Here is a 20813-nt window from a genome sequence, read left to right as displayed (position 1 = left end):
CCCCCCTTGTTTCCACCTGTTGATGTCATGTCTGACATTATCAGCACTTTAAAATCAGGAAATGCTAGGGGGGCTTTCCACACACCTGACCTACATAAAGACTGAAAACAAAGAACAAAGTATGAAAAAAATGACTTGATCTGCAACATAATAGAGTATAAAGAAACATGTAACTGAGTATTTGTCTTAATTTGCAGAAAGTTTGTTTTTCCATCCACAGAATGCGTACACAAACAAACCCAGGATAGTCAGTGCAGCAAAGTTACTTTAACAAATAGCAAATCATAGCAAATAAATAGAGAGACAGAATAAGGTGCATAATATGCAAAAAAAAAAAAGTCAAAACACATCTGGGACAAGTGGAGAGCATTACAACTGCTTATCCCTTTGTCACACTGAGAAACATCCCCTGCTGGACTGTGATGTCAGTTTTAAGGTCCTGAGGACTTGTGCTGCCCAGCTGTCACATTTACAGCTGGATTGACTCCAGTCCAGTAAAAGTCTCACTATGCTTGTCAAAAGCATAGTGAGACTCCAGTGTCAGTGAAAACAACACGCCTAGTTCCTTTAGCAAAGAAAATCACACTATCACCAGTGGAAGCTGGTGACACCAGCAGATTAAATAAACTGACCATGAAGGCTGGCTCTATAATAGGTTGCAAACTGAACCTCCTCTCCACCAGAGCTGGAGGTCACCGAACAAACTTTTATGGGTAACCCTGGTGTATTTCTTATCTTATTTTAAATTATCTTACTGGTCTGTAGACAGTCGGCCAGCTCCTCCTGCTTCATTCTCCTCAGGAAGTGTTGTGTGATCTTTAGAAATGACTGTCTGCTGCTCTTCTGCTCTTCAGCTGTACCACCCAGGCCCTCATCTTCACTCTGATCAAGTCCACCGTCTCTGTAATCTGGATTTAGGACCTCCTGGAACCTCTTCAGCTCGGTCTTCACAAATCTCATAATGTTCTCCTCAAGTTGCTAGAAAGAAATGTTAGCTTCTGTTAAACACAACACCACATTTAGTATATCTAACTGTCTGTGAAGTGCTCAGTGCAGAAAAAGCACCAACTCAGTCACGGTCACTGTCTTTGAGATATTTTTGTCATTACTTGTACCATATAAGTAATGACAAACCTGGAAAGAGTACAACATTTCAAGCCCCAGCTGGCTCTGATGAAAACAGAAACATGAACTTTGGACTAAACTAAATTTAAGAGAGCAGAAAGCAGTGTTGTTCCCAAACAGCAGGAGCTGTGATGAAAAAGATTGTAGGTAGATTGATTGATAGTAGTATTAAGCAGAAACACTGCAGTATTACTCCATGGTGATATGTGTTTTCTGTGCTTACATACAATAAATATGTCCTGCAGAGCTGTTTGGTGCCCACTATCAGGCTGGTGATGGGGAACCTTTAAATTCTGCTGCTGCTCGTCTCTGTGGAAATGTCAGAAAAACAGGATACATTTCATACACAGTATATTCTAAAAATATCAAATGATAATCAAATCAAATAATCAAATAATCATCCTTACGTTGAGCCTTTAAATTTAATTTCACGGTTGATGGAGCCACTGGATGTCACAGTCAGACATGTGGTTACACAAGGATCAAATGTCTGCTTTTTATTTGGTCTTGAAACATAAAACAGACACATTATAAGCAGAGGTTTATAGAAGCTTCTAGAAACGACAGAAAGAAATGTAGTTTTCAGTCAAAGCTCACGTTTTGTCAGAGAATGGCATCTGAGAGATGGGAGTGTAAATGTTCATGACTCGTTCTCTATTCAGGGATTCAGACACCCAACCCGGTTCAGGATCAGCTCCAGGTCCGGCAGAGTCTGGTCCAACCTGCTGCTTTACCCTTAAATGCAACACATATAGTGCTCAGAGCACGAATCGTGACGATGAAGATTCAGTTCCAACAGTTACTTCAAAGTGCTTAATGTTGTACAGGAAAGATGCTGGAATATTTTAAACAAACTCCAGCACTTATTGACAGTGAATCCAAGCTGGTTCATTAAGAAGCTGCAGCTCTGCTTCCTGGTCTTAATTAGGAAGCAGTTTGGGGGGTTTGATAAATTTGACCAGATTTCTAGAAATGAGAGCTGCTCCATCCAAAGTGGGATGGATGCTGTCTCTCCTAATAAGACCAGGTTTCCTTCAGAAAGTTTCCCAACTATCTAGACAGCCAGCAATTTAAGGAGAACATGCAGCTTCATATGTCACAGGGGACCAGAGAAAACTACAGAGTCCGACATTGTTCTGGGAAAGTTACACACTGATTCAATATTGATTTTGTGATGGGAGAGCTGAGCTGTGACCTGGAGAAGAGTCCTGACAGTTAGAGACGGTCCTCTCACCTCTGAGGTTTGATCTGGCTCTCATGTTCCCCACACAGAGTGGATGCAGAGTTAGGGACTCCCTCCTTTCTGTGCTCACACTGATCCACAGAAGAGAACACACCTTCACACAGACACAACAACACGCTCAGTCAGCACAACAACATTTATACTTCAGACTGTGTTGCTGTGTATACCAAGACTAGCTGCAGAAAATGGAAGTTATACGATATATCATTTCTTTCTTAAGAATGGTGTCTGCTCTCGTGTGGAGCAGCAGACAAGTCAGCTGCATGACAGAATAAAGAAAATCCTCACCACCCAGATTCAGGTCCACGTCCATTACAGAGTTGTTCTATCGTCACCTTTAGAGGAAACACAGAGAGAAGCTGCTTTAACCCGAGGGCTCTGTTACATTCTCATAATCACCATCAGAGCCGGTCAGACTGCAGGTCAGTGAAACCTTCATACTACAAAGAGCAGAGCCCAGCTGCTTCAGTAGGAGCTTAATTTGTTCAAACAGTGATGTCATCATGGTGCAGTAATACTAAAAGAAACATGTTTTTTTGTTTTTCCATCAGTGCATTTTGAATTATGAGGTTGTGTTCTTCATAACTTCTGTCAGGAAAAGAAAACATCCAAATAACATTTGTAGATGATTTTGTTGCTACAGTTTGTTTATGATGATTTTCTAAAACAATTAAGTTTGCTGAAGATTTTTAGAGCGCAGTCTTCATGCATCATTCAGCCTGGTTTATAGAAGACATGGTGAAAACTAATGAATTTTCTCTCTTTATGGTATTTATGATTTAATAAAAATGCTAAAAAGATAACTTTATAAAAAGCGTTGATTCAAATTTATCATCAACATGAAACATGAAGCATTTCTCACATGGCAACAAGTCCATGGAAATGTTGAGAGTTTTATAAAACACTTCAGATATCTGCATAAAAACTTTATGAACCTGAACATGAACACATTTGATTAAACATTAAAATCCTTCCTGCTGAGATTAATCATTTTATATTCAATGGTCCTGTTTGATTCTTTTCTCCTGGCTGCAGGTGAGTCATGATTTGTTAATCAGTGATAAATGTTAACAATATTTTTGTAGCTCCATGTAAAGAACTTTGAACCTTGCTGTTTCTCAGTAACACCACCTGCCAGGTCAAAGTTAAAGTCTCCCAATCGTTAACAATAAACATCTCACTTTGTGTAACTTTGCTCAGTTTGGTGTTAAAATACTAAAAATGTTTGAACTGATCAAATGATCATAATGAACACCGAACAAAACAAGTCTGCAGGTTGATTTTGTTAGGTTTTGTGTTCAGAGTTAAAGTACGTTACCTTCTGATGGAGAAAATAATCTGCATGAAGCTTAAGTGAATCCACAGCTTCAACGGGAAACATGCAGAGAGCAGGAGATTCACACACAGTCTCAGCTCTCTGGATTTATCTACAAACTGAAGTCTTCCTTAAGGAAACCTGAAAACTCCACCATGACCCTTGGAATAAAGAGCAGAAGTCACACACGTACACACAGCACGAGTCCTTATCAGCTGCATCATAAAGTTCTGATAACACAAAAAAAAAAGAGCAAAGAAGGCTTTTATTAAGCAACACACACACACACACACACACACACACACACACACACACACACACACACACACACACACACACACACCTCAGTCTGAAAACAACGCAGCATATACTGAAAACATTCACTAACCATCACATCATGTTGAGTCCATAAACCCACTAGAAAAACCAGCCATTAGAACGATGTCAGGCTCAAGCCACTTCTGCAATACCTTCACTTGTTATGTGTTGAGCATGAACAAAATTACAATACGTCATGAGTCTCTGTGGTCTCAGTGTAGTTCTGGCTGCAGTCAGTAGATGGCACTGCTACACAACCTCTACACCATTACCTACAGGCAGCACTGCAGGACTAAACTCAAATAAAAGCAGTGAAACTGGAAAAATTTCTTTATGAGACTGGAAACACAAACTGGCTACAAACCAGCTCATATCCACCCACCCATCCATCCATCCATCCGTTCTACCACGCATTATCCATCCATAGACTGATCCATTGATTTGTTATTTGAAGTCATGGATGCAGCAGTCTGCACAGAGGTGCAAAGACTCCCACATCTCCCTGAAGCATTGAGGTATTGCCAAGGCAGCAGAGAAGAATACGCTTATCAGTCTCAGGCTGTCATGTCCCAAGTGAAAATGGCAGAAACGCTTTAATTATGGGGGACTATGAGGACCTTTCATAGTCTCGTAGTTCTTTTATATTTAACTTCATGAAAATGTGAAACAAGTGTTCAGTCAGCGGTGGTCTTCACAGGTTGCTTTTAATTGTTGAAGTAGTTAAACATATCTACAAAGTAAATATCCTTATTTGATGCTTTACATTATGAAAGTTTGGCATTCATGACATCATAAAAACATTATCTCACAGACGGTTCTGTTCCAAGCTTCATGTTACAGAAACATTAATAACAGGATTAAATTTTATATGTTGTCTTGTGTCTGCCAAGACTGAGAGAAAATACCTGCTGCATTTTTGTATGACAAGAGCAGCGTAATGTGTTCTTAATTACGTGAGATCCATCTCTGTTTATCTCAGCAGGTGTAAGAAGGTCCTGTGTGAGTAATCAAAGATGTTTTACTGTCACATTCAGGAGAAAAACACCTGAAACTGTTTCATGCATCATTCAACAGTTTGAGCTTAAGAAGAGCAGGCTTTCATTTTTACAGTGTTGAGAGAGTATAGCAGGAAACAAGCTCAAACATCAATCATCATCAGAGAGTTAATGGCCTTTAAATAACCAAGGCTTCAGACAGGTGATTAAAACCTCCCTGTGATTGGTCAACCATCATGACATTCTAGTATCTCCTACCTGTCAGTCAAAGCACCCACACCCTGAATGCTAACTTAAGGTTGTTATGAAGGAGTAAGTTAGCTCTTAAAATGAGCACTTAAAAATAGATTTTAATTCCACAAGAAATTCAATTTAATACTCTTTGAAAAGTTGTGTTGGTCAAACATTAACAGAAAAGCCAGAGAAACAGCGGCTCCTAGAGCAGCTTATTAATTACACGATTATGTGATTGGATTCTAACTTTTGGCTTTACTTACTTTAATGATCACTGGTTAATTAGCATACTCTGTACACAGACTCTGCAAAAGTCTTTATGCTTTAATAGCCCCAATTTAAACAAGAAGTTCTGGTTCTCCATTAAAACCTCCTCCACATGTTGCCTGGGACATTAAACACATGAACATAATCATAAACTGTAGTGAAAGTATACATGTGGTTGGAAAAAGTTTAACACAATGTGCTGTAGATGAAAAATGTTGTTAATCAGCCGCATTTTTATGTCCAACACCAACATTTTTTATATTCTCCACCTGGCTGCTTCACCCGCTTAAAGTCAGAGGTTAGAGAAGGATTGCAGGTAATGAAAGATGAGTGAAGGGGAAGATGTATACATGGCCTACACCCACATCCATCACCTCAGCCTCCACACATTCACATTCCCCTGCACTAATACTACAAGGTTCACTTCCTGCTGCACTGACAGTAAAGAGACAGACTAATAACTCCTGTAAGATAAGATACAACAAGACCTGCTTTATTGCTCCTGAGAGGAAATTTGTCAGAAACGCACGAATAACAAACTGTTTCATACCTAATAAACTGATAAAAAAGTACCTTAATAAACTTCTCATTGTTGCCTGTCAACATAAAATTCCTGGATTTAAGTTTTAATATAAAATGATTGTTGTATTTTTATTGTATTAACAGCAGATTCAATATGATTTTATTTATATAGTGTCAAATCAAATCAAAGAACTTTATGTTGTAAGCTAAAGACCCTTCAATCATATTACCCGCCCTCCATGAGAAAGTGTTTTGCAACAGTGGGAAGGAAAAACTCCCTTTTAACAGGAAAAAACCTCTGGGTTTTTTAGGGGTGAGGGGAGGAAGACGGGACAAAGACATGCTATGGAAGAGAGCCACAGATTAATAATGACTAATGATTTAAATGCAGAGAGGTGTATTATCACACAGTGAGCGAAGAAAGAGCAGGAGAGCAGAATTATCATAATGTCCTATAGTTCTGACATGAAAGATTTTTCTCTAATTTCATAACACTATTTACAACCACTCACTTTGTCTCAGCAGTGAACCGTAAAGTTTAGTAAACTGAAAACAAAACAAAATTATGACTCTATGTTTCTGTCTCACCCCAACCAGTCGCGGTTGATGGCCCCGCCCCTCCCTGAGCCTGGTTCTGCTGGAGGTTTCTTCCTGTTAAAAGGGAGTTTTTCCTTCCCACTGTTGCCAAAGTGCTTGCTTATGGGGGTCATATGATTGTTGGATTTTTCTCTGTACCGTATATATTATTGTAGGTTCTATAATAATATATACAGTCGCCTTGAAGTGACTGTTGTTGTGATTTGGCACTATATAAATAAAACTGAAATGAATTGCTAAATAATCTTGCTTGTTTTTGTTTTATATGGTGAGGAACTTTGTCACATGGAGTCACACAAACCACCTGCAACTCAACACTTCAAAGACCAAGGTACTGGTTGTGGATTTCGGGAGGTCCAGACCAGGTCCACTGCCAGTTCAGATAGAGGGAGTGGAGGTGGAGGTGGTCAACACATACAAGTACCTTGGGCTGTTGGTGGACAACAAACTGGACTGGTCATGCAACATGCAGAACCTGTATAAAAAAGGCCAAAGCCGACTGTACTTCCTCAGGAGGCTGAGGTCTTTCAACATCTGCAGGAAGCTCCTGAGGATGTTTTACCAGTCAGTGGTACTTTTCTATGCTGTGGTGTGCTGGGGGAGCAGCACAGCAAAGAGGGACTCATCCAGACTGGAGAAACTAATCAGGAAGGCTGGCTCTGTGGTCGGCATGAAGCTGGACACTCTGGTGACAGTGGCAGAGAAGAGGACCTTAAAGAAACTGATGGACATTATGAACAATGCCAGACATCCTCTGCACACGGTCGTAAACAATCAGAGGAGCCTATTCAGCGACAGGCTGCTTCTCCCAAAGTCAAAAACCAACAGACTTAAAAACTCCTTTGTCCCACATGCCATCAGACTGTTTAACTCCTCACTGGAGGGGAGAGGGAGGAGAAACAGGGGGACAAGGGAGGGCAGGAACAACTGAGCTGTAGGTGCTTTTCTTCACTGTGCAATATTTGCAATATTTGTTTTTTGTTTTGTCTTTTTTCTTGTATTTGACTGTGCAATAATCACTGTGCAATATACTCACTCAAATGAGCAGCCAGGGGTTTCCGCACCCGCTGGCCCTACAGCTGTGGCTCCGTCACCCCCCGCTCCCGTGCCGTCGCCTGGTCCAGCTTCAGCCTCAGCTTCTGCTTCGCCTGGTCCTGCAGCTGCTCCTCAGTCACCGCCGGCTCCCACGCCACCTACTGCAGCTGCTCCTCAGCCACCGCCGGCTCCCACGCCGCCTCCTGCAGCTGCTCCTCAGCCACCTTCTCCTCGTCGCCAGCGTGGTCGACCACCGGACCGGCTCAGTGGCCGCCGCCGTCTTCCTCGCGGCCGCCCGCCGGACCTGTCCTGTCTCGGCCACCGGCCACAGGGCCGCCCGCCAGACCGGTCTTTGTTTTGGACTCCGTCCCTCCGTCCTGGCCCCCCTCCGCCCGCCCTGTTCTGGTTTTTCTTTCTTTTGGCCGTCGTGTGCCGGCCAACGAAGGCTTTTACAGACAAAAACATGGCTGTGCCATGGGCTCCCCCGTGTCACCTATTGTAGCCAACCTTTACATGGAGGAAGTGGAAAGGAAGGCTCTTGGCTCTTTCAAAGGAAGAGTACCCAGCCACTGGTACAGATATGTAGACGACACCTGGGTCAAAATCAAGACACAAGAAGTGGAATCCTTCACTGCGCACATTAACGCTGTGGATAAAAACATCAAGTTCACCAGGGAAGACACAAAGGACAACTGTTTGCCTTTCCTGGACTGCGCTGTGCACATTGAAGAGAATGGCAAACCTCAACATCGAAGTTTACCGGAAGCCCACACACACGGACCAGTACCTCCTCTTTGACTCCCATCACCCTCTGGAACACAAACTTGGAGTAATTAGGACCCTACACCACCGGGCAGAACATGTTCCCTCTAAGCCTGAAGGAAAAAAGAAGGAACACACACATGTAAAGGAAGCACTCAAAACGTGCGGCTATCCTAAATGGGCGTTCTTAAAGTCAGCAAAGAGGCACAGAAAAGAAGACCAGACACCAGCGAGGGAGGATAAGAAGGACAGACGCAACAACATTGTCATCCCCTATGTAGCCGGTGTATCAGAGAAACTCAGGAGAGTTTTCTCCAAGCACGACATCCCGGTGCATTTCAGACCCAGCAACACGCTCAGACAAAACTGGTTCACCCGAAAGACAAAACTCCAAAACACAAACTTAACAATGTGGTGTATGCTGTACAGTGCAGCGAGGAATGCTCAGACCTCTACATTGGAGAGACCAAACAGCCACTTCACAAGCGCATGGCACAACACAGAAGAGCCACCTCCACAGGACAAGACTCAGCAGTCCATCTGCATCTTAAGGATAAAGGACACTCTTTCGAGGATGCCAATGTTCACATTTTGGACAGAGAGGACAGATGGTTTGAAAGAGGAGTGAAAGAAGCCATCTATGTCCACTGTGAGCGACCATCTTTGAACAGAGGCGGTGGTTTACGACACCAACTCTCTGCCATCTATAATCCAGTTTTGAGATCCCTTCTTTCAGTCAGTCGTCCAGCCAGCCAGCCATTTTCTACGTCTGTTCTGTTCACCCACTCCTTATAATAAACCTTCACCAGTCTTCACCTACCTGCGAGTCCTGCGTTTGGGTTCCTTCTTCCTCGCCTCCACACAACGCCTGACAAACCTGACCATTAGCTGAACTCACAGGTCCTCAGGTGTATGACAGGTCACTGCCTGTCATACACAGCTGCAGCTTACAGAGACATGTGTGTTTAAATGATTATTCATTGTTCTTCATGTGTATAGAAGAGCATCATAAAGGGTAAACATTTCTCTTTTACAGCCAAATGTGTTTGCATCACTTCTCAGGTTTTCTTTAACATGATGGAGGAATAAGTACTGCAGTGTGGTTTCATGCAATCACATGAAATAAAGGACAAAGAGAGTCTACAAAAGTATAAAGATATATGTTATTATTCACATTCAGGCATCCATATCGAAAACTCTAACATTTCAACTCGAGTGAGTCCACCACTGTGCAATATCACTACAATATGTTACAATATGCATGTTTCTATGTACTGAGTATCTACTGCCATGAATTTTCAAATACTTGATAAGTGTAGGTACCATGAAGTATCTACTGTTTTTGTATTTTAAAATCACAGGCATTGCAGCCTCAGAGAGAGCCAACAGTGAGCAGCACTTTCTGAGAGTGGAGAGAAGAAACTTCCTTAAACAGGAAGTGACCTCTGGGAGAACCAGGCTGCATCATTCCCTCACCCAAAAAGGCTGTGGTGATTTCATTTGGGGTGCAGCTGCCACGACCAACCACAAAAATGGGAGTGAAGTAAAAGATGTTGGCAGATTATATTCATATCTGAATCTCTGTGGGTCGACCAGAACACCTGCCCAGCCTGAATCCCCACAGTGAAGAACAACGGTGCAAGTCAATGAGTCAAACTCCCAACGTTAGTTTGTTAGACCTGTAGTATGATGACCTTTGCTCTATTTTAAGAAAAAATAGAGTAACACAAGAACACAGACACTCAGTTGAATGGAAATGGTGGTGACTTCCATTTAGAGGACTGAATCTGTCCCACATCCTCCACGTACACAGATTTCATTTATTTATTTATTTTTTTGCTTTCACAGTTGGCCTTGCTGCAAACGTGGAAATAATCATGTTTCTCATTCTGTACATTCACCTTTAAAATAAAGGTGAATGTACAGAATGTTAATAATAAATATATAATAATAATGTTTGTAATCTGAACAGTCTATCATTGTTTTCGCACCTGCTCAGCTTCACTTTTATTACCTGATAGAGCACGGCAGTGACCTCACTCTATACCAAAATCTCACAACTCCAAAATATTAATGAAAAACTGTTCATTTTATACTTTATAACCACATTACAAAAAAAGAAAAACAGAGCTGTTCGCATATTTAACTGATTAGAAAGCAGACTCTACAGCTGAAGTTCAAAGCTTCAAAGTCAGACACATCGTTTCCTGTTAGAACAAACTGGCCACTCTGTGTGCTGAACTAAAATTATAATAATACATGAAAACACTTCACATTTTACACTTCATGATGTTCATAACAGCTCATTCGTAATCAGAGAGAAACTCCGAGAACAACACAAGGCCACGAGGAAGACTCAGACAAATCCAGGAGCTCAGGATTAAAGTTAAAATATGCTGCTTTGTTTTAAGATAAAAGTCTGAATATTATAAAGTGATGCTAAGTTGTGACATATTTAAGAATAAGTTAGCATTTTTACAAGAAGAGTCAAAGCATTTTACTGTTTTGCTGAAGTTCTGACATATTTCAAGAATAAAATTGTAATTTTATATCTGAGTCTTTATATTTTTAGATTAAAAATTTGTAGATTAAATAAAGTTTATACAGATTAAAACATTTGACTTTTTGATTAAACCACTGAAGCTGTAACTCAGAGTCATAACACTGTGAATATGGTGTTTTTGTCTGAAAGCTTTTAATCCACAGCTATTGTTCAAGCTGAAAGCTGCAAAAACAGGAACTGCTAACACAGACGTCTTGTGGTTGTACGAGTAACTGCAAGTAGTTTAGAATTTATCACCTTTGTATCCATGGAAACAAGCTCATGAACTCATTTTTTGCGTCGTGGATTGCTGAGGTCGGCACACTCACGGTTGATCAGATTTGTTGTGCTCGTCAAGTCTTTCTCTAAATAATAAAAATTCACCACTTAGTTCAGTTTGATCGAATGAAATGACGACTTTGTTCTGACGTGATTTCATTGTGTTAAATGACCTGAAATTGAAGTTATCTCTTCTGCTGGCCTCGGGGTTTTGCTTCATCGTTTTCTCAGATCGACCCAGCCTGAAACCCTCGTGAGATTTTATGATCGTATTTGACTGTTAAAAAAACCAACCAAATGAATCTACTTTAGATGACCCATAACCTCCTTCACAGAGGTAGCAACCCTATGTAGCTTCTGTGGACGACATATTTGAAACTCATTTGGAAAAACTCTAAACTTTGGACGATTTCAGAGATGTGAGGTTTACACACACTGGCCGGTCTGGAGCGGTTTCTGGTCCAGCCTGGATGGAGATGTGCTCCATCTTTCTGTGCTATAAATAAGCTGTAATCATCAGGTAACAGAAAAGTCAACTCCCTCAGCTCTAAAGAATCTGAGCAGGGCAGGATGCCAGCTAAATGTTAGAAAGATGAGCTTGTAAGTGATCAGCACTCCTGTCCTAATGCTTCACTGTCGTTACATTTACACAAACACACACTGTACATGTCCATGCCGAGTCCATTTGTTCTCATTCATAAATCAAGGACTTTCATCCAGAGGGGCTGGTGTCACTGGTTGGCCTCCTCTTCCTCAGGTCTGTCTGAGTGCAGGTCTGCTCCTCTTTTCCCAGAATGCAGTCTTGTATCCTCTCAGCTGTTTGTCCTTCTTCCTCTTCACAGGAGCGTTCTCAGCTCTGAGGACAAAGAGAGGACACGTCTCTGAGTGTTCTCAGTCCACAATGTGTCTTCAATAGTGTGTGTGTCACATGTGCTTACCTTGGTTTCTCCTGGACGCTGCAGAACTTCATGCACTCAGCATCCTCTGAATCCGTGCAGCGGCAGCGGCTCAACTCCCTCCTCACTCGCACCGATCCGAACCCGTAAGGCACCAGCTGGCTGGAAGAGTCAGAGTCAGATATTCACTGTCAGATATGATGGAGGCACTGCAAACATGCATTAAACACACTCGCAGTTCTCCTGTCCGTCATCAGATATGTGCAGAGTCTGTGCAGCGGAGCATGATCACGCCAGCAGCCACACTGGCTTCAAGTTAAATCACTGCCTGATGGCATTTCTGACATATTTTGGTGTTTTCTGTTCAGAGGGAGGAACTGATGATGTGCCCACAATCTTCCTATAAGACTGAGTAAACAAACTCCTAAAAGTTCTGGTTCCATATACATCTGCACCTTCAAATGTGCAACAGATAGGTTTGACACAGGAGGCAAGTTCTGCTGTCCTGCGGGAAGGACCTGCTTACAGATTTCCTTGTTTAGATTTAAGGGAATTTTTAGAAGAGAGGTTGAACAGGGTTTCATGCACTGGTGCTTGTAATAAATCCCAGTCTGTAGGCAGAGTAGTTAAAGCTAATCAGAGCCTTTGGATGACCGCAGTAATAAACATGCCGTTTACACTGCTCTCCAGGCAGCACGGCAGAAATCCACAGGCGACAATGTTCAGTCAGACTTTCATGGAACTTATCAGCATTTTGATTTTGAGCCGAATCAAATCCAAATAAATGTCACACTGAAGAACACATATAGTATAGACTGGACACTGAAAGCTCCAAGTCTGTATAGTCACATGGATTCTGCTTTGCGTTTTGGACTGCTGGTATGTTTGTAGAGAATATCACAGCCATTATAGCAAATCCATCCTGGTATGGTCTCTTGAAGAGATGGCAGTTGTTAAGCTTTAGCATCACAACCAAAGTAAGACTGTGTTTCCAAATCTTACCGATAGTTAGCGTCAGTTTGTTTTGATTTGAAGTGTGTAAGAGTATTTTTACTGTTGCAGCTGTTGCAGGTGAAGCTAAACTGAGTTAGAGAGTTTGTCCACACTAGTGACAGGTATCAAGCTCAACAAATTATGATATTCACTTAGTTCACCACTAAACTAACATGATGACTGAGGACGGTGATGATGGTGGCTGACATTTCCAGATGTGTTGGGAGCAGATCATCCTGTGCGGTCGTTGAGCAAGGTCACAGGTGAGAAGAGTAAGAAAGAGGTCATCCGTCGTCTTTGGTGAGCGATCTCAGTCGGTGACTCCAGCTTTCTCAGTGTATTATTTACTCTCTGTTATTTAAGAAAGGTTATTATTGTTATCATTATCATTTTTGGGCACTTTTCTGATTGCAGCTATATTTATCTGTGAGCATGGTGCTGATATATAAGAGCCATAGTGCTTTCACACTTTGGCTTAAAGGATGCTGCCCTTTAGTTCTGTTTGTTTGCACTGATGTGTCTTCAGATTATTTACTGTTCGTCTCAAACCTTTGCTCTCACTGGCATGTGAGTGTGAACTCTGTGCATACATGACAGTGAGCACACCTCTGTCAGTTTTTTCTTTCAATAAACATGAACATTAGACATAATTGTACAAAATCTCTGGAAGTCACACCTTTTATATCACTTTTATAATGAACATTATGCTATGACACGCTCTCTGTCAACACTGTCGCCATTTCACAGTAGTTTCAAAACTTCTGATGATGCCCTTCCAAGCGGTCGGAGGATAAATCTGCAAGGTAATGTGATAAATGAAGTCGTGGAAGGCAGACATATGAATGTGATGCTGTGGGTGTTCTGACCTTGTGCTAAAAGTAGCTCAATTTTATAGTTTCGTGGATTAAGACCTCACACTTCCAGGTGAAAGCTGGCTGTGTGGCTCGGCTTAATTTTTTTGCACTTGTTACCTTACTCAGGCCCTGAAAAAATGACTCTCACTCCCTCTGTGGAACACATGCAGACAGCTGTTGGTACACTGCTCCAGAGTTCAGCTGTTCATAATTATCTATCACTGAAACAAACATCAAGCATCTGCACCACATTTATGGCCAAAGACACAACAATGCTGTTTTTTTTTAAATACGCATTGAAACTGATATAGCTCTCCACAACCCTGAAATCCGATCAAATATGTGCGCATGTAACTTCCTTAAAAACTTGTTTCAGCCATTGTTTTTACTGTGCAACTGCTAACTCGTGTACAATAAAGGAATTAAGCAAAAACCATAAACAGTTAAATAAATAAGTCAGCAGTTTTTATACAGATGTACCATTAACTCGTGTGCTAATATTTTAAAGGTGAGTAATTTGATCAAATGTAATAACATATTCAAGTGTCAGTCACTCAGACAGTAGCGGACACGGGCGGTTGCCCGGGGCGGCAGCGTGATGGGGGGCGGCATCACGGGCATCGGAAAAAAAAAGAAAAATTACTCGTACTCATGCCGCTCCGACGTCATGCCAGCGCATATTGGGAATGGCATAGGCACCGATCGGTTTTCTATTGCCCATTTGCTGTGAGTAAGGGCGCCCTCCGTTTGCGAGGTGCGCCTGCTGCTTGCGGCACAGGGAGGAGAGGGCGGGGCGGCGGGGGATTCTCTGGCTGGCTGGAGCAGCATCTAATAACCAACCCGCAAAATAAAACAAACAAACAAACAAAAAAAACCCAACAAACACAAAAACACCAGACATTATGATACAGACTTATAATTTGCACCGATGGTTTTTCGAAATTCTATATAGTGAGCGCTAGAGCCCTCGGTGCGCCTGCTCGCTGCTGAAATCAAAGTAAACTTTATTGTCATCTCCGCTACATACAGAGAGACGAGACGACGAGGCTCCAGTTACAGCAGTGCAAGTAAACAAACAATGTATATAAGAAGAGTAAGAAAATAATATACACTTAAGACTAGGGGTAAAGGCATAGTCAGAGGAAGTGTTCGCCCAGGGCGCCAAACAGGCGAGGACGGCCACTGCGCTCAGATATGTGTTTGCTTGTGTGGAGTTTTATTCTGCAGCTCAGACAAAGAAGAAGATGACCTATGCTACACTAATAAGGCACACAGGTGAGATCATCACATACAGAGGCTGCAGAGCACAATGGTAATGATTCTCAACACAGCACACTGAGTTTATATCTGAAACTCAATACAACATTATAAAACTAAACCACGTACAAGTGGGCAAGCCCAACCTAGCCCTGCTTTCCTTTTGTCAGATTTTCTAATGCCCACCTGGCCTGGTCTGAAACGACCTGTGATTGGCCAGAATCTCACATCACAGAGTGCTCCCCCTGCTGGTCTAAAATCAGGGCTGGTAGGGGTAGCGAGAGTGTAGTCCCCTCTGAGACTGCTTCATTTATAATTTGCTGAAACACTACTGAGGATTTTGTCTGTCGAGAGATGCCAGAAATATGTCTGCTGGAAAAATGAAGAATGAAGAAACACAATTTCGCTGAAGAAATTTATGTTTGGTGTTTAGATTTGGGCCAGACTTTTTGCGAAACAGTGTATATTTTTAACTTTCTGGATCAAAATAAAATGGCACATGGAGTTAAGAGAGATATATCTCCTTTGTGGAACTAACAACAACCCACAGACGTCAGAAAGATGACAAACTCCCCTTCTAGTTCAGCCAAGAGTATGAATAGCTATCTTAATCTTTAACAGTTCAATCCTTTTTGAGGTTAAGCTATCAGGCAACGTTCACAGACCATCAGCCAGAGCTTCATGTAAGCAACCTGTAGAGATCAGTAACCACTGATAAATAATTCAAACAGATAAACCAGGGAGCGTTCGGCTACAGCAGTGGTTCCCAAACTTTTTTTGCTGGGCCCCCCTTTGTTTTACACGAAAAACGTTCGCGCATTAACACATCCTCCAACCACACACACCCATATTTTGCTCCATTGCGGTTTATTTCACACCTCAAACATTTAGTAAACAATTAAGTAAATACAAGTAAACTGGTAAAATGCAATAAATGACAGGTAGTAATAAAATAAACTACTAACTCTTTTACGCTGTCCGCACCTACACGGGTATTTTTGAAAACGCAGCCGTTTCATCCACACGTAAACGGCGTTTCGAATCACCGAAAACGGAGGATTTTTAAAACTCCTTTTTTGCGGATGAGGAATACAGAGTTTGTCTGGCAACGTCAAAGGTATGTGCCTCTTTTCACGTCAGGCTGTGCGCCATGTTATTGTTTACATGAGATGAATTGCAGAATAGCAGATAGAGACGAAATACTGTTACTGTTAATCTGACTGTCTTCAGGTTTTACAAGCAGTTACTGTCCCTCCATTTACAAAGGCAGAAGCTTCTTATTTTACATGTAGTTGTTTTTTTTTCTTCTGTATAATAATATTCAACATTGCTATCAATACATTTTTCAAAAAAATGCCTCTCTGTGCAAAATGGGTTTAAAAACATAAACAGCTGTTGGATGCTGTTTGTCCGTGATTTGAACAGGGAACAAATTGTGGCAGGATCAGCCTGATATTATTTTTATCTTGCTGTAAATTTACTGTATAAAGAGCTAACGTCTCCAAAATGTCAGGAGTAGTTAGTCATTACAGCAAGTGTTTGTGAACTAAAAATCAAGAATGTGGGATACTGTTTGTCCGTGATTTGAACAGCCCAGCGCTGCTCCCAAGAAGGGAAAACCAATTCTGCAGGGGAGACCAACCTCGGCACTTGTGCAGGTGAAACCAAAGGGCAGATATGCTTCACCATATTTTCTAGTCTTTGGCTTAGAATGAAGTTGGTTTGGAAACATATTCAGCGATGCTTCATCTCCTGCTTTGCGTTTCTGTGGGCGCCCGTGCAGCGTCCAAGCGTTTTGTTTTTTTCCTTTTCATACTGCGCCCCCCCTGCCATGGCTCTGCGCCCTCCCTAGGGGACGGGCCCCGCACTTTGGGAAGGTCTGGGCTACAGCATGCACATTGATGCTCTGCGGTCAGAATTAAGTCCCTGCTTCAGACCCGCAATCAAAATCCTCGTCTCTGCTGCTAATTTGCTATTCGTTAGTATTCCCTGGGCATGTTAAACGTTTGGAACATATTTCCCAGCAATCCATCAGTTACTTCCAAAAATGTACTCTCAACCAGAGTTTCATTTAACTGACTTTCAGACCTGTATTACAGCCAGACCACAAACATGACTTCGAATGACTGAGGGCGTTTATTTCCCAATTATGTCCATGTTAGTGCCCCTTATTATGTTCCACGCATCTCGCTATTTAAGTAGCGTCTCTGCAAAGAGCCGCAGGAGTTAGTTTTCCTGCAGTGATTCAGCCCGCTGCTCATCCATCTGGTGCCAGCGAGACCGCCAAGACGGCCTTCGGCTAGGCAGCAGGTTTGAGGAGGCTCTGCTGCTGGATTAGTGGCAGAGTTAACTAGACCACTGGAGGAACAGCAAGCAGATGCCGGTGGCTCACCAGCAAAACACTTATCTCAAAACAAGCGGGCGCATCCGAAAATAAACCTTCACTGATGGTAAAAACCATTCTCTGTGTCTTAATATTACAAAGATTTGGATTTACATTTCAGTCTGAATTATCCTGACTGGAGACCTGAATGGCTTCCCCTTTTTCCTTTTCCTTAATTAAATGGCGACACATCTGGCTCTCGTTGCTCTATGTTACCCTTTCATCTCCCAGCTTTCCACTGCTCCTCGCCTCCTCCATGAGCACTCCTGTCTACTCATTTCTAAAATATCATTGACTTTCCTCTTTACTGCTTATTGACCTTCATGTTGTTTTTATGAGTCCGTTGGCTGCATTTGCTCATTTTTTTCTTTCCTTATGTGTCAAAGGGTTACTGAGCTCCTTTCTTAAGTTACAAGGATGAATAAATCTGAGTGACCTGAACTGTTGAACTGCTGCGATATGAGTTATGGCTCCACTGTTCTGCATACCTGCTGAACTCTTCTTTTCTACTTAAGGCTGTATTTATTCCTGGCTATCGATCATATAGATTCCCTATTGGCAGATAATGTAGTGCAGGTCGAAGGTTTTCTTATATAACTCTTATATAATAATATATGTATTTTTTGATATTAGTAGTAGGGTCCAAACACTGAAAAACGCAACACTTCACTCTTGATTGCAGTGTTTGCTCACAGAGGGAGCTTTGTCCGCACATCTGTCTGCATTCCTGAGTGTTTGGCTTATTTCTGCTGCTCCATTTCCCACAGCATGTCTTCGTCTTGTCTTTCTCCCCTCACACGTAACCAGTCATGGCAGATGGCCACCCCTCCCTGAGTCTGGTTCTGCTGGAGGTTTCTTCCTGTTAGAAGGGAGTTTTCCTTTCCTACTGTCGCCAAAGTTCTTGCTCATAGGGAGTCATGTGATTATTGGGGTTTTGTGTGTGGCATTGTAGGCTCTTTACCTTTCAATATAAAGCCCCTTGAGGCTGTGATATGATGCTATATGAATAAATCGAATTGAAAAGTGAATTAAGCGATTTAACTGTAATTTCTGTCATCATGTCTCTAAAACAAGCACCCAGTCTCCATACCCAACCTCTTTAATCCTCTCACTCCTACTTTGTTATTGTGACTTTTTTTCTTTCTCTTTCAGACTTTCCCTCATGTACAGCATCTTCACCTTACTCCTGACTTTCAGACAGTCTCAGCCACGTTTCTATCTTCCATCTTCTGCATCATCACCAGCAGTCTCTGCCCTACATCACTTCAGCTTGGAGTCTAACCACCAAATACTTTATTACTCAATCTCTGAACAATTTCAGTTAACCTATGCTTAAAAATGATTTAATGAAATTGTTAGACTTTCAGGTGTTTAAAAAACATCAATGATAACTGTTTAAGATTTAACTTAGTTTAGTACAAACGTATGGAGGGAAAAGAATCAAGATTAAAACAATAGAACGTTTCATTGCACTTTTATTTATTTGCATATCGCAGGCTCTGCTTCTGTGGCTGTCATTTGTTACAGAAGATACTTTTTCTTGAACAGACACCAAACAGCTTCTTGTTTGATGACTAATTCTTCCTGCATTATAAATCTGGAGGACATTTAGAGTTGGCGGAACAACATGTGCTTACATATGAAGTTTGTATTTCCAGATCTCATCACAAAAGGATGATCAAAAAAGTTTATTCTCTCAGTTTCAACGTTTGATTAAAAAAAACATTATTTTTTTTACTGTTCTTATTAAACACAGGTTTTAAATAATTTACAAATTAGTGCATTATTTTTTTGTACATTGAACACATGGGCTCAGTGTTTTGGTACATGAATTAGTCTGTCTGGAGTCTTTTATTGTTAAGAAAACCAGATTTTACTTTCTTGTAATATTTAATGAGGTTTAGAAAGCCTCTGACTCTCCAGAAATCCGTGAGTCCCAATTATCTACAATCTTTTTGTTCTCCAACTACTGGGAGTAAACGCTACGTCCAGACGGACAGAATCAACTTTTGGAGATTTACTTACCTGGATGATCAAGCATGCATCAAGACATCTATAAGGGAAGCATAGATCTGTAAGTGAAGCATAGAGCTATAAGTGAAGCAGAGCTATAAGGGAAGGTATTTGTTTTTACCCTGTTCCATTCATCGTGTGCATTAAGCAGCAATGATGGATGAACCAGAGAGACTGTCTTTGTTATGTTTCCCTCTGTTTTAGTTCCAATCACTCACATGTGTGGAACTGAAATAACAAGTCAGCCCTAAAATATAAGGAGTGGAAAGAGATGTTTGTCTTCAGGCGTAGGAAGTAAAATGCAGTTATTAAAAGGATGAAGTTGATGGCTGAAATCTGTTGAGACACACAGCATCAGCATTTCATGGCCCATCTGCAATGAAAGTGTTTGGTGTGTTTTGGTCTTCTCTTCATTATTAAATATCTTCTGATTTTCACCTTTCTGTATTCCAATAGTGTTTCAGTCTGGTGTGTTTAATGTGTTCCTGTTCCACTTCCTGTTTTATTTTGGTACAGTTCTGTCTTGTGTATATTGCGTTCAGTCTTTATTGTTCCCCTGCCTCACTGCTTCGTCTACACCTGTGTTGATTTGCTCTTCATCTTTGCTGTGACGTCTGTTATCCGTCTTCCTGTTTTCATCCCGTGTTACTTATTTATATTTATGAACTTTGCTTTCTGCTGTCGTCTTGGACTGGTGCTATGTCTCAATAAAGATTTGCCTTTTTTGAAAAAAAAAACAAAAAACTGTGTCCTCAGCAGAGATGGGCAGTAATGCGTTACTTGTAACGCGTTACTGTAATCTGATTACTTTTTTCAAGTAACGAGTAAAGTAAGGGATTACTATTGCAAAAACGGTAATTAGATTACCGTTACTTTCCCGTAGGAACGCTACATTACTGCGTTACTAAAACCGTGATTTTTTTGCTAGAATGTCTCATGACAGTGACGTAAGCAAGTGCGACGTTCGTGACAACAGCTGCGTGCAGATCAACAATGGATCATATATCGAGTGCGGAAGAGAGTATGAGCGTGCAGCGTTTAAAGCGTGGAAGTACTGACCTTACTTTAAGTTTGATTCCATAAAAAGTGACAAAAACATTAGTGTCCGTTGTGCGTGGGAAGAAAACTTATTTTTACAGTGAAAAAAAACCCCTAAACTTCCAAGCAAGCACCGAGTGCGCTA

The 20813-nt window shown here is 41.5% G+C and overlaps 2 protein-coding genes across 2 annotated transcripts in view; both read right to left on the bottom strand.

The window, feature by feature from the left end:
- Positions 1-245: 245 nt before the first annotated feature.
- On the bottom strand, positions 246-3863 carry LOC102299105. Its single transcript, XM_014338507.2, has 7 exons — positions 3687-3863; positions 2657-2703; positions 2360-2462; positions 1723-1860; positions 1533-1631; positions 1353-1434; positions 246-978 (listed from the first exon to the last, which is right to left on the bottom strand). The coding sequence occupies exons 2-7, from the start codon at positions 2679-2681 to the stop codon at positions 742-744; spliced, it is 684 nt and encodes a 227-aa protein (XP_014193993.2). The 5' UTR covers positions 2682-2703; positions 3687-3863; the 3' UTR covers positions 246-741.
- A 5265-nt stretch (positions 3864-9128) lies between these two features.
- The window catches only part of si:ch211-202p1.5 (uncharacterized protein LOC103909337 homolog), a 37117-nt gene continuing 25432 nt past the window's right edge, over positions 9129-20813 (bottom strand). The window contains exons 3-4 of the mRNA XM_005937634.3: positions 12173-12292; positions 9129-12090 (exon numbers count right to left, since the gene is read on the bottom strand). Of these exons, the coding sequence (XP_005937696.1) occupies positions 11988-12090; positions 12173-12292 (223 nt within the window). The 3' untranslated portion in view covers positions 9129-11987. The remainder of the gene's footprint in view (positions 12091-12172; positions 12293-20813) is intronic.

This window comes from Haplochromis burtoni, unplaced genomic scaffold (genome assembly GCF_018398535.1).
Source record: "Haplochromis burtoni strain Fernald_Lab_line unplaced genomic scaffold, NCSU_Asbu1 Contig_232, whole genome shotgun sequence".
Classification (NCBI taxonomy): domain Eukaryota; kingdom Metazoa; phylum Chordata; class Actinopteri; order Cichliformes; family Cichlidae; genus Haplochromis; species Haplochromis burtoni.
Note: the sequence above shows the minus strand (reverse complement) of the source record. Positions and strands in the feature narration are given on the sequence as shown.

Coding starts and splice junctions, on each gene's coding strand:
- LOC102299105 (XM_014338507.2), bottom strand. CDS start 2,681: ATGGACGTGGACCTGAATCTGGGTG. Junction 1,632..1,722: donor ATGCCATTCTCTGACAAAAC/GTGAGCTTTGAC, acceptor TTATGTTTCAAG/ACCAAATAAAAAGCAGACAT. Junction 979..1,352: donor CTCTGCAGGACATATTTATT/GTATGTAAGCAC, acceptor ATTTCTTTCTAG/CAACTTGAGGAGAACATTAT.